This window comes from Bactrocera latifrons, unplaced genomic scaffold (genome assembly GCF_001853355.1).
Source record: "Bactrocera latifrons isolate USDA-ARS-PBARC rearing strain unplaced genomic scaffold, ASM185335v1 scaffold_59, whole genome shotgun sequence".
In the NCBI taxonomy this organism is placed as follows: Eukaryota; Metazoa; Arthropoda; class Insecta; order Diptera; family Tephritidae; genus Bactrocera; species Bactrocera latifrons.
In genome coordinates, this window is record NW_017537256.1 from 1,491,752 (window position 1) to 1,506,783 (window position 15,032).

The window sequence follows — 15,032 nt, forward strand, 5'->3', positions numbered from 1 at the left end:
CGGCGCAAATGGTGGCCAAAGCAGGATCGGTCAGATTGATCAGGAAGATTTTGCTACGTGTTTGGTGGATTTGGCAGGGAATTATCTACTTAGGTGCAAAATGAAGGAAGCAATCAGCCAAAGCTGCYATATTTAGTCAATAAGAGAGGAAATGTTTTGCATCAGGACAACGCCGGGCCACACATTTTGTTAGTGASTCGCCAGCAGCTCCGGAAGCTTGGTTGGATGGATAAGAACCACCATTCACTTTGTAGCWCAGACCTTGCGCAAATTGATTACTACTTGCTCCTCCTTATACCGAATGTTTTTGCTGGTGAAAAATACATCTCTAGAGAAGCTTGTAAATATCGACTGCCAAAGGTTTTTGCCATTAGGGATGTGGGTTTTTATAAGTTCCACAGTCGGATCTACGTGACCAGAACGTGTCCGAATTTTTTATCCGTTTAAGGATTGCCAACTCCATTCTCCTAAATTACTTATGTACTTCAGGTAGGTTTTCTGCCGCTACAACAACAACAGCGATTTTATTAGAGTAAAATTATGAAAATTGAAGCCATTCTTGCTATTAGGGGTGAGAGTTTCTATGATATCTTCCACAGTCGGATCTACATAACCGGAACATGTGCAGATTTTTAGCCGCCCAAGGATTTTTAAAAAGAGACATTCTCTCTGAATCGGATCATTCTAACAATGCTGAATGAAACCTTGAATTTAATGTAAAAATAATGGATTTCCTTTTACTAGACCTTATTTTAAAGGTCACAATTTCGAAACAATGCATAGATTAAATTTTAAGTAGACAATATTGCATTTTCTCAGCAGCAGAAACTATTTGCACACAAAAATAATTACAGTTTCGGGGAAAAGCTTCAATGAAAACCACTTAGTCACTCCCCTTTCCTTGAAGCGACTTACTCACAGTCGAGGTAATAAAAACCCAATCACAGCAAAATGTCAGAACACAATATGCCTTGGCTTCCGGACCAAAGGCGAAAGGGAAATTCGTGGAAAAATTGTGAGAATAATTGAATGAATGTTGCAACCAAGCCAGCCACAAAAGAAACAACTTTCCGTCACTCGTAAACTAAGCGCATACATACATACACGACACTGCTTAACTTTTGACCCGCAGTTATACTGTTGCAACTGCAATTGCTTAAGCAAAAGTTTTCGCAACAATGGCGACGCAGGCCACAAACACTAGAGCCAGCGCAGCAAGTAGAAGAATTCTGAGAATGCATTGAGCAAAGAAAATCGAAAATAGAAAAACCAGCAAAACAATTATTTTAGTGAAAATACTTTGTGATTGTGCAAAAGCCGTCATTGTCATTTTGTTTGTGGTGGCACAAATACTAGCACACAGGTTGCCAGAATAAATTTGTAACAACAGCAACAACTATTATACACTAAACTTACATATATACAGATACATAGACATACAAACCAACATAAAAAAGAGTAAAAGCCGTATTTACCGCTAGGGAAGTAAACAACCTTCACAGACTCGGTGGTAATGCATTAAGGTGACACGGCGGCTGGGTGCAGCGCGCCAAGCCGCTACAAAAAAGGGCGAAAGCGCTGAGGTAAATAACCTGTATAAGCTGTAAGAAATAGTTTGCAACGCTAAAAAACAATGCACTTTACTTTCAAACTTCTCCATATGCTAGCCGGTGTGGCGGGGTGAGAGCATTGGCGCTGATCTAACAAAAAAATAAAGACAATAACTGACTAGCTGACGACAGAATGTCTGCCTTGACTTGAGGCAAAGAGCAAGCAACAATTTAAGCAGCGCAATAAAATCAAAACATGAAATGGGAAATGGTTGCTGACTTCTAAAAATATACGGCAAATGCGGTGGTACTGTTGTCCCCAACAAAATGCTGCTAAAAGCAGACGAAATTTTTTCAAAATTATACACACACAGTAGTGGGTATGTACCAGGTAGGTATAAGGTATTGGTAATTGCGGTGTGGTTTTGTTGGCTGTGTGTTTCTTGCACAGTTAAATTAAGCTGTAAATTTACATGGTCGGTTGGTTGGGTCGCTTGCTTGGGTTTGCCTTACTTAACATATTATACACGCTACTCATATTTGAAGTATTTATGTAAGGTTGTAGATATATTTACATATACATTAAAGGCTTGTGGTCTCTCTTTTTTGCTAGGTGTGTAACAACTATATTATGGTGTTTGTCTTTTTGTGGCTTTGCGCTGTAGCCTCGTCAAAAGTCTAAAAATAACTGTGCAATAATTTGCTAAACAATCATAACCATAATATTGGTTGGCAAAACTTATATACACACCTACTTATGGGTTGTTCACGAATATTGACATTATGCAAATTTTGTTTACCAGCTTGTGTTAACAACTCACCGATTCACTGGTTCACAAAAATAGCAAAAAGATAGTGCAAAATAAACTGAGCACAGTTTCATTTGATAATAAACTGTGAAAATAAATTTTTTTTGCATAATATTGACAATAATAAAACAGAATATTGATACATAACCTTTTAGGTGGAATTATATCAGCGGTAGGGGTAAGTAAAGCAAAAGTTTTCGTTCCTCCCTTTGAGTGTAGACAAAATATGAAAGTTTATTGAAGTTCACTACTACAGTTGTACGTTATGCCCTGGACAACAATCCATGCTAAATTTTGTGAAGATATTTCGTCAAATCCTAAAGTTTTCCATACTAGGACTTAAATTTAGTGGGTCAAAACTTGTATGTCAGCTATATGTTATAGTAGCCCGATTCGAACAATATGTTCGCAGATTGGTCTGATTTCTTGAACAACAATCCATCCCAAAATTAGTGAAGATATTTCATCAAATGAGTTCAAATAAATAAGTTTTCCATACAAGTACTTCATTTGGATAGTTCAGTTTGTACGACAGCTACATATATGTTATAGTTGTCCGATCTAAACAATTTGTTCAGATATTGTAACGGTTCCTTAGAAATTAATCTGTGTCAAATTTTGTGAATACATCTTGTCAAATGAAAAAGTTGACCATACAAGGACTTAATTTTCATCCGTCAGTTTGTATGGCAGCTATATGATATAGTGGTCTGATGTCGTCGGTTCCGGCAAGGGAGCAACTACTTGGGAAGAAAAGGTTGCATACAAACTTGCAGATCTATATCTCAAAAACTTAGGGGCTGGTTCTCCTATATGTGACTACTAAATCGACTCAGTCGTTATGTTGATAATTATATAGGCATATATTATATACTTTATAAGATCGTCATTTCTTTTTAGGTTATAAAAAATAACTAAATATCTATAATACACATAACAGACACTAGTAAATGTCAAATGTGAGCACTCAACAGTACCTCATTTGCTGACAGCGCTTTGCCTTTGGTATTTCGCTGAATTGATTACTGCGAGTTCGAAAGTAATCGTAAAGCAATTTGCCAATAATTCAACTGCAAACTATATTTATATGCAAAATACAACAACTCTTGTTGCTACCGTCCTATTGCTGCGTATGCGGGCTGGAGGGCAAAAAATCATGTAACGAATTGCGGCAAAATGTGTTGCTTAGGCAGCCAATTTTCTACAGACATCAATCAAATGTAACACTGCCAGCAAAAGTAAAAACTACATAACTACACAACAACACAACAATTGAATGGCGTACAGTTGCAGCGGCCAACAGAAAACAATAGTGATTATATTATTAATTTGGCATTAAGGTGCACAAAACGGCGAAGCAACAACAAAAAACCCAAGTAGGGAAAATAAAAAATGTAACAGCATAGACTAATCGCTTTTAATGCAACGAAAATGAAAATGACCTAATTTCGGCTTTTTTACGTGGAATTGGTATTGGAGAGAAAAGTAAGCGAGTGAATGTGTGCTTATTTTAAAAGTGGCAGGTTTGCGGATGAACGCACGTTTGAAACTTTTACTAATATTAATTAAATTTACACGTGCAACATCATGTAGCGCGTTATATGATATGTTGAACATTTGTTTAGTTGCCAAATTTCGTGAAAATATTTTGGCAAAGAAAAAAGTTTTCAATATAAGGACTATATTTTGATCGGTCAGTTTATATGGCAGATATATGCTGTAATGGTCCGATTCGAATAATTCATTCGAAGATTGTATCATTGTCTTAGACAATAATCCTTGCCGAATTTCGTGAAGATATCTTGATAAACAATAAAGTTTTCCAAACAAGGACTAGAATTTGATCGGATCGACCCAAAATGGGCTTGACTAATCGACTCAGCTCGTCTCGCTGATCATATACTTTTCAGGTTATAATAACCGTTCAGGTCATAAGAAATCTTTAAAACTGTCTATCCATCGTATAGTCCATCTAATGTAGGCATTTGTATCTTAAAGCACGAAAATCGCCAAGATATGTTATAAACAAAAGCACATACGTGCACTGAATTTTTTCAGTTATTCGCCGTTGTGAATACAAAATTTTATTAAATGCATTATGGACATACACTCGTGTTAACTGTTGCAGTAACGCAATTACCATGGACGCGGTTTGGGTAGAGGAAGGAAAAAAATTGAAATTAATAGCAATAGACGGCACAATGGAAAATAATGATTGGTGCAATTATTGCACAGCTATTGTTGTTGCATCCGCCATATTTTCTGCCATTGTCGTCGCCACAATGTCTGTGAACGACAAAAGTGCAAAAACATTAAAGTGAACTAAACACAAGCACACATACACACACCTAGTAAATAAGTATGTAGCTATAAGACAATGATGCCAACAAATACTACGCGAGAACGCTTTGAAGTAAAGGCTAGCGGCAGTTGGCACGGGCATGAGAATGAATGCTGAGGTGAAAAGTGCATTTGTCAGTACTTATTATACGAGTGAAACGTCGCTTGCATGTATAATAGTCACATTGGAAAATTACGTTTAAGCCGCAGACAAGTGTAGTTACATGTGTACATGTACATATGTATGTATATTTAAAGGTACATAAGCCTTTAGTAGAAAAACATGTAGAATTCATATGCAATTCTCTGTCTTCAAAGTGTTTGTTTACTTGTTGAAAATACGAATGACGCGTGCAAATTGTCCATTTCATTTGCAAAACAGACACAAGCCAATAACTTACTTTTCTGACTTGAAGAAATCGCAAAATCGATAGGTGTAATCGATAGTGCTTAAAAAGTTAAGCGAAGACGTGCCCAATGGTTTTATGGATTTGAACACTTGAAACCAAGTCAGTGTACAATGGCCACCCAGGAGCGTAAATTTCAGTGAGAGAAGTCAGAAGTAATTGACTAAGCGGAAGTAATGTTGATGATGTTGGTTATGGTTTTAAAGAACGTGGAAACCTAAAAATCATTGATTCGGAAGGCAAAGTTTAAATTTGCTGCAACTTCATACTTTGCATTATACAACAAATATAGAGATTAAGGCACTCAGGAATTTGTTGAAAAGTCGATTAAAAAATCGATAAAAAAAATTTATAATTTGAAAATTTGTATATATTATTATCAGCAGGTCGAAAATAGTTCTCTAGGCCGATTTTAAGATAAAAAAAAATCGATTAAGATAAAATTAACCGATTATATAAGTCGATTAATATTTTTTTTATTAGAAAAACTGACTGATTAGACTATTAGTAGTAATTAATTGATTAATTAATCGATTTATCACTCATATGTCGATAGGTTTTTATAAACATATATGTATATTAAGAGATAAGTCAACACCAATTTTTTATTATTAATATTATAATATATTATTGTGGGCAGATTAAAAAATAAACGTTTAGAAATTATTGAGACGACTAAAACCGATTATGAACTTATGGACCGAATAAGAAATAATAAACCGATTAAAAAAGTATGTGTGATTAGAAAAATTATAACTAATCGATCGATAAGAAATAATTAATCGACTACAAAAGTCGATAACAAATTTTTATAAGAAATATAACATATTATTATTGTGTACAGGCTGAAAACAGATATTATAACAGTCGATAACAATTTTTTTGAAATAATTAATCGATAACAATTTTATGTCACTAAAAAATCAGCTTTTATAATTAATTGACACGATTAAACCAGTTTTTGAAGGGAGCAAACGTTTAATAAGTAAAATATCGATTATAAAAATCGATAAAAAAATCGTTTAACCAGTAAAGATCTCAGATTTGTTGTTCAATTAATTTACAGATATTGCATGCATGAGAAGAAGTGCCGATTCATCATGAATACTTCGTAATAAAAATTACAGCGAATAAATTTCGAAAGTAATTGCGCTTTACAGAACACGCAATCCAATAAAAACGTGTTATTTCAAAAATGTGCATACATCTTAAGATGAAGATAAACGCCCATTTTATGTTTTAAGATTATTTGTTAAAATTGTTCCGCATTGCAATTATTATAATTCATTATTAATAAGTCTAATTAATTAATGACTTACCGCCATAGTCTCGTGAAAAAGTAGTAATTGTGAAGTACATACCTATAGAAATGAAGAAAAAAACTATAATTAATGAAATATAAACAGCAATAAAAGTCAGCTAAGCACATTCACATTAACATTAAACACTTGCTAAAAGCTTAAAAAATAATTACAAATGTTTAGGTTAGTCGATGCTTGAGTAATTTTACAAAAAGGTAAAATTCCAAAGAATGCTTATATGAGACATTATTTACTTCACAAAGTGGTACAGATACATAAAATATATGTACAGTTACACATGGTAATGCGGTATATATTTACAGATATAGATGAAAATCGAAATGGCTAACAACCTTAGGGATGCTGGTACAATAGTTGCACAGTGTTCAGATTATTTTCCTAACTAAGGTCAATTTATACATTTCCAATGATACAAATTGAATACGCTGAGTAATGTAAAAACAGTTTTTTTAATGAATAATAAATTCTATATTAAACGAAATTTTCAAACCATTTTTTTGTTTTGAAAAGTTTACGTTCATTACACCGATGAATTGCTGCTGGCGAGGCACACAATGATGTATTAATGACCTGTCTGTTTGTTCATTAGTCTGTCAATACGTTTGAGGAGTACGCCCTTAAGCGATTGTGTTGCAAATAATGCTTAAGGTGCATTGCCTTCATGCATACAAAAATAATTTACTTATCAGTTTATTTTCGAACCGATTGGAACTGGTTTAAACCGCTGGTGTATTTGCCAGTTGCTGACAAAATTTAAAACGTAATTATATTCAGAAAAAAATGCAGAAAATAATGTAAAAGTGTAGATATGTGTGCAGTATTTTTGGCAAAGGAGTTTTTCAATAAGTTTGCCACAAAAGTCATGAAACATAGACATATGCACATAAGTGTTGCTACTGCATATCAGCATACGAATAAAGAAGAAATCGATTATATTATCGATTATTATTCTGAAAATATCGTTACACATAATTTCAAGTCGATTAACTTAACGATTTTTGTTTTGAAAATAACGATACATATGTATATCGATCGACTGGTCGGCTTTTTAATTGCTTATCTGATATTTTATTTATTTATTTTTTAAATATCGATCACATATTTTAGGTCGATTAGTATATCGATTTTAGTTTTGAAAATATCGATAAACATGTTATTAAAAATCGTTCGATTAATCGTTTTTTTTTTAATTCTTAAGCTGTTATTTCATCGATTTTTGTTCTGAAAATATGTGTATGGATATGTGTATTAATCGACTTATTTTCTAATTGGTAAGCTGATGGGGAGATACATATGTATAAGCGAAGTATTTGTAATTGTTTTTAGGTTAGTGTGTTCGGTACCCAAAACGGTAAACGCGATCCGAAAATCCGAAACCGCTGGATTGATCGCTTTGCAATTTTCACACCACCTTCTTAGATACATGTGAGAGGTAATTACCGAAGTTTTAAGAATTTTGATAATAATTTCGATTTTCTAAACCACTCTACTCTGATGACTAAACTTTTTTTCTACAAAAAGCGACCTTTTTAGAGAAGCCGCCTATTTGTCAGAAACCAAAAATTTTGAGTAGTCATTGAATCATTACTTGTACTCAACTATTGTAATAGTATATTTTTTTTCATAATTTGAAAGAGAAACATGTCCTTCACAGTCGAAAGCTTTTTTCAGAGRTTCTACGGCATCAACGACATCCATCCAATTTAATTTAAATGAAAAAAAAAACATTCACAAAAACATAACTTTTTTCTGACTTGCAAGTGTTTATAACTCCTCAGGTGCTTAAATGGAATTCGAAGTTTAAAAAGAGATTGGCCTTTTTAATGTATGTGCAGCTTTTGTTGATGCCGAAAGGATCTAGCAAGACGAAATATTAATATCTGGAAACGGAAGAGATGTGTCCCAATATATGTAGATCCAAAATATTATTATACTTTGATAAGCATGATAAGATGAGTCGATTTGGTCCAGCCATCTGTCTGTAAATACTATGCGTGAACTAGCCGCTCAGTTTTTGAAACATCGATTTGAAAATTTGCACTCGTCTTTCTCTGCTAAAAAATGTTGCATATTTGTCAGAACTACCCATATCAGACCATTATAGCATATACAAGTCATATAACGGTGAAAACGGAAAATGTAAATKGATTGTATGGATAGATTTTCCATTTGACGAGCTATCTTCACCAATTTGGAAGATGTTAATGTCCAAGCCAATAATACATTCTCAGAAAAAATTGTTCAGATCGGATCACTAAAGCTTATAGGTGCCATACAAACTGAACAATGGGAATCAAGTTTGTTATTGTGTAAGGTAGTGGTGCCAGCTCCGAAGAAATTGTATTGATGGGATCACTATAGTATATAGCTGCAGTACGAACTGAGCGATGGAAATCAAGTAATTTTAATAAATCTTTTGTATTTGTTGGAGCCACCGAAATTATACTTTTTTCTTATTTTTTTTTTTAATTATTTTTATATAAAAAAGTGTAGATGCAAAAATTATAATTTAAAAAAATTTTCTAGTGAACGCAGATGAGTGTGTAAAGTGCACACAATTTGTACTCTATGGTATAAATGGTATATGCATATGTATGTATGTATATAGTATGTTTGTTTACAGATTTGTATTAAATTGTATTAATAAAAAATTGTTTACACCAAAATTTCATTGCAGGCGAGAGGGTAGTGTACCACTGCCAGGCGCGTGGCCATTAGTCCAAAAACAAGTTAATTTCATTTACTCATATGTATACGGCAAAAACTTTGAGCTAAGAATATGAAAAGCTACGAACTTCGCCTACTTCTTCCCTAAAGTACACTCATGCTCATATCAAGCGCGCTGAAGTAGGGGTAGCCATTATGGACTGATAATCAAATCGCAAGAAGTAAATAAATCAACACTTATAAGCTGTATGTACATATGTATATGTTAAAAATTAGAATAAATGCAAATGCAAACATTGATAAACCTACATACATACATCCATATATCTATATACTCATATAACAGCATAAATTTTAAGGTAGCAACCGTGCTAAATATATAACCAAATATGGTTAGTATTGTCAATCACGAAAATTTTACGCCATCCACCAATTGGGGTAGGGCTATTGATAGCTGTCAATTAGATGTTATTTATGAAACTACCACATCTTGTAAGTGTAAGTCTAACATAATTTTCCTCAACATGTCTGCTACATAATTGTGTTATTGTACACATTTATCATTTATTTGCGTGTTTTCTGTTTATTGTTTTGCTTTGCTGATATGCGAATGTTTTGCTTTGCAATTTACTGACGCTTACCGCCAACCAAATCGACGTCGCACGAAAAAACATTGCCAAAAATATAAAATGACATCATTCCACCATCAACATATGTATATATGTGTGTGTACAACGCCGGTGTGGAAAGAAGCCACTCAAAAGAAATGGTATTAGTGGAGCTTTTGAATATACCCACATGTTGAACGGCACAAAACGAGTGAACGAGAAATCGAACGAAAGAGCTGAGTGAGCCTGATAAGCACTCGAAACGCTCTTCATTGAAGTACAGCAACTTTGTTTCATGCTCTGCCAGCCATATAAATTTGTTAGCATAAAAAAAAATTTCAAAGTTTAATGCATTTAAATATGGGAATTGCCAAAAAAACAGGCATATAGGGTGTAGTTGCTTGTAGTTCGCATATTGGCAGACAGTTGTGTGCTTTTTAATTTTATTTCTTTGTTTTCAGCCTTAAAATGGACACAGCTCATCACAGGCGTTGCACATATTTGGCYTTGAACCTGAACAAATTCTTATTGCGTGCACAAATTCTCGCATTTATTGCAGTGAGTGCAGTGACTGGTGTTAGTCGATATTTATATGCATGTGTATGTGTACAGTAATGTTTGGATTTGTATTCTTTTTGATGAAAATCAACTGAGTGGTGCATATAATATACATTTACTATATATATACATACTTGTCTTGTATCGTTGTATTTAAGTACATATGTATATCCTTTTAGAATTTTTGGATATTAGAATTATTGCTAGAATTTTAGAAATTAGTAATTATATATGTAGCTCAAAGTGGCGCTTTCCGACGTTTCGAAGGTCCTAACCACTACTCTAGCCTTAATTTTATTTTCGGATCAACTTTAGAAAATTGGGAGCAGCGAGTTTGCTTACTTTTATTGACTAATTTTGATTAGTAGTACAGAAATTAATCTACTAAACCTAGAAAATAGTTTTATGATGTACTATTTATTTTCTAAATTAATGAACAAAGTTATATTGTGTGTACATATGTATGTATGGATATTTATAAATTTAGATCGCATTTTCAGGACACGGAAAGCGTGTCATCGCTAATTGCTGGGTAGTTAATGCTCAGTTAATGTGCAATAGTAGTAAATATAAGGAGGAAGTATTCCACAAACGCAGTAAAAATTCACGCCTGCGCTAAGGTGTAAAATAAGTACACATGTTTCTACATATGCCTTGATTTAGGGCGCCATAGCAAATGGTTACATGTTCCACAATATGTTTAGGTACATACATAAGTATGTATGTATGTATAAATTTAAGCATATATTTTCATTGCTAGCTGAATGAATGCTCTGGAAAAAGGACAGCAAATTCCCAACAGAAACTTTTGCAAAAAATAAAATAAAATAAAACAAATAAAACCGTTAACTATGATTGCATACCCTTAAAAGATGCGCTACTTATATCATAAAAGGGTATAAAAAGATTTTTATATTAATTTTGATTGAATAATATGTACTGAGCTTGTGGCATTGTCTGCGAGAATAAACAATATAAGATTTCGTGAAGATATCTTCTGAAACAAGGAATTTTTCCAAACAAGGACTTAATTTTCTACGGTCATTTTGTACGACAGCCATATGCTATAGTGGCCCGATCTTAACGATATGTTCGTAGATTGTGACACTGCCTTGAACAATAATCCGTGTAAAATTTCGTGAAGATATCGCATAAAATGAAAAAGTTGTCCATACAAGAACTTGATTTCGAGCGACCAGCTTGTACGCCAGTGATGCGATATTGGCGCATTTCGACAAATCAGCCGTTACTTGGGAAGGGAAGGACCTGGGCAAAATTTTGGACCAATATCGCAAAAACTGTGGGACTAGTCCGTGTAAATCAGGTGAATATAACTAAATCGGCACAGCTCGTCAAGCTGATCATTTATATATGTACAAATATAAGCATTATAAGGGCTCCAATGTTTCCTACAKGCTGCTACAAACTGTGTGGCTTAATATGCCTAGTTCAGTGTATAATAATACTCTTGACTGCGTGGGAGTATGAAAAGTGCGCAACGTGCCACATTTGTGCAAACTAACATAATGGCAACGCGTAGTTTGCTACGCAATAACTTTTAATCCTCGCAACTTTGGCTTAAGCGCTAAATTTTGAACGTACGAAACCTTTCTTTTGTTATAACACACCAAAAAAAAAAAATAAAAAAAAAAAAAAAAAAAATAAAAATAAATACAAAAATAAAAAGATAAAAAAAAAAACGAAAATAATGAAGAAACACACGATATTTCAATGACATCATTGCCACATTTATGGTAAACACATACATCCATACCTACGCTTGTTGTTTACTTATGTGGCCGCTAATGTTTTGCTTTCTTTCTTGTGTTTTGATGTTTTCCAACATACATATTTAGTATATACTTATACATACGTATATATATACTTTTACATACATACTTATACTCAACCATCAACAATGGCCGCTTATTCAGCGACAATCGACAGTCGCCAGTCAAAAAAATATCAAAATATTGTTGCCTGAACCACAAATTCCCGCTTTTTGGTATACTCGTGTCGCTGTTAGAAGCTTCTTGTGTTTTAAAGTGTTCTCGTTTCAATTTGTTCTTTTGTGTAATTTATTATTATTACCTTTATGCTGTGGATGTGTGCGTGAACATCACTCTTCTACTACGCAGTAGTTTTATGAACGAACCACGCTTTACTCAAATGTTTTCGCTTTTCGTTTCTAACGCGAAGTATTCTTGACGAAGGGGCACTAGTGCGTGGCCAAAAATTCAATAATGGTGACTGACTCAAGAGTTCTAAAAATATGCATTACTGAATGTGTTGCAGAAGAGGCACGCAAAGGATAAGTTAAAAGTGGTGAGGTAATCTTTTTAAAAAGCCTGTCTGTGTAACTGAATACACACTGGGATACATACATACATACTACATATGTCCATACCTAAGTATATACATATATACATAGTACATACAGAGGTACTTCTGATTCGAATGGGAAACCGTACTTAGCAGCATTCAGCTTCTGGTTTCCGTTTTGATCGTAGGATCGGGAAGGATATCGCCGAGCAGTTCGATACTAAACGAGGTTTCAGATAAGGCGACTTCCAATAGTGCGACTTCTTCAATCTACTCCTGGAGAAATTAATCTTAATGGAGTATCCATGATCTGATTAGAGGCACCATGCTTTTTCACACTTCTTAGGTTAGTTCTACTATTGTTAAGTTCTCATATGACAGATTGCTCTCATGAATGAAAAAAATTTATTGCATTTCAGATTTAAAGAAAACGCAAGGTTCTAAACTAAGTGGTTCAAAATATGTTTTCTGTAGCGAAAGGAAGAATTTCTCTTTCAAAGAAGGAGGCAAAAGTAAGCTTAACAACTTTACTCGATTGGCCACTCTCCAACGCTAGACGAATAGATAGCTATTATTAATGATTATTTTATTAAAAATAAAGAGCCATAATTATACAGAAAATAGTAATAATTCGCTGTTACTTGATTATGTTAACTTGTATAAAAATATATAACTTAAAATTATATATTTGACGAATAGTGGTAAAAATTCATGCTGGAAAAATGGAACTAGGATTATTTACAAACAAAATTTTCATAGAACTTTTGGGCGGATTTATGCTAATAACACTAAAAAGGAGAATATCCACCAAAGATGTGCAGAGAAGGTAATGGAACATGCAGAGCGAAGAAATGTTGTCAGCTGATGGTCGTATGGCTGATACCGATGAAGAATATGAGAAACAAGCGAATACATGAAGTTGCAAAACTCGAAAACTGTACAGAAAGTTGCAAATCATAAGAGAATAAGTACGATGACGGCAAACCCGCAAACCGGCACAATGTGGCATGGATGAAACTACACGGCATTGTCGTACTGATGAATGAGCTGACGGTGATGCCATGTGATCGAAATGGTAGTATTGTGTGTGTATATATTTAGACTAGTGAGTGATTAGAAGCCAATTCAACAATAAAAGTGCATTCAGATTTTATAATGCATACAAGATGAGGTCATCTCCGTAATAAACAGCAATAACAACATCAATGCTTTTAAAGGAAATGAACAAATCGAACGAAAGAACAAATATATATTCGCAGCGCTAAGCACTTGTAAGATTTTTGTTCATTTCGTTTGATTGATAGACTGATATTGAGAGTTTTATTGAACTGGCACAGACACAAGTCGCATGATGCAGTCAAACAATTGGCAGTCCGACTGACCTGTTCAGTGATGTGGTCGGCGAAGTGGCGAACATCACAGCCGCTGATGACGCCGCCGCATTCCGGCTCGTCGCATCAAGGGATAAGGCACGCGGCACCATACGTCCAACGGTCTGTTGCTGCTGTTGTTGTTGTTGTTGTTGTTGTGAGCTTTGGTGTGTCAATGTGGGCACGCGTTTGAAGTTCGCACCTAACGCATGATCGTAACTGTAGGCCATTCTAATGGGCGTTTGTGCGCCGCCAGCAACACCACCACCGCCACCACCACCACCAAGAGTGATTTGCGAGTCGGGCGAGCTGCCGTAGAAAGGAGAGTATGGATATGCGCTGGTGGTCGGGCTGGCGCTATGCGCCACGTGTGTTGGTGATGTTGGCAGTTGTGGAGTTTGTTGGCCGCTTGACAAATGCTGTGGACTGTGTTTATTATCGATTGGTATAGGAATGGCACGACTGGTTGGGTAAATAGTTGGTGAGAATTGATCGATCGCTTCATCTTCGTCTGTATCCTCATCTTCGGCGGCGTCGTAATTTTGTGTGTTTGGCAAGAATTTATAGCGATTGTGACCAAGCGCTAGATTCGTATAGATATTGGTGTCGGAGCGACCGGGTATCCAAGGTCCAGACACCCTGCTATTCTCCAGATCGTGTGGTGATGCCGTTTTCATATAGTAGACAAGCTGTTCGGCTGRTATGTTGTTGTTATTGTAGTTGATATTAAAATTACTGCCGTTACTGTTATTGAGCAGAAACACACCTCGTTCATTGTTCGACATATTGAGCAATGTGGAGATGGCGGGTGTTATGTGCGGTGTGCTGAAGGCACGCTTACGATTACTACCATGGTACATGGCTTGCGAGAGACTCGATAYGCTGCTGATTATTGTTGCGTGTGTTGCAAAGTTTTAGTTCGAAAAATTCAAATATTTCGGTTTATGGTATGTCATTTATTTTTGTTCAAAAACGAAAAGTAAAAGAATAGAAGAAAAATATTACCAATCAGATAACTCAAATAAAATATACGAAGTGCATATGTATATTGTGGGATAAAGGAGGGTATCTAGTGGGAA

General features: G+C 34.7%; 1 protein-coding gene across 2 annotated transcripts in view; it reads right to left on the reverse strand.

Moving 5' to 3' along the window:
• LOC108974825 (protein bunched, class 2/F/G isoform-like) overlaps positions 1 to 14,826 on the reverse strand; it is a 163,235-nt gene extending 148,409 nt beyond the window's left edge. For both annotated transcript variants that reach the window (XM_018942889.1, XM_018942888.1), the window contains exon 1: positions 13,966 to 14,826. In XM_018942889.1, coding sequence (XP_018798434.1) covers positions 13,966 to 14,813 — 848 coding nt within the window. In that variant the 5' untranslated portion in view covers positions 14,814 to 14,826. The remainder of the gene's footprint in view (positions 1 to 13,965) is intronic.
• Between the last annotated feature and the right edge of the window lie 206 nt (positions 14,827 to 15,032).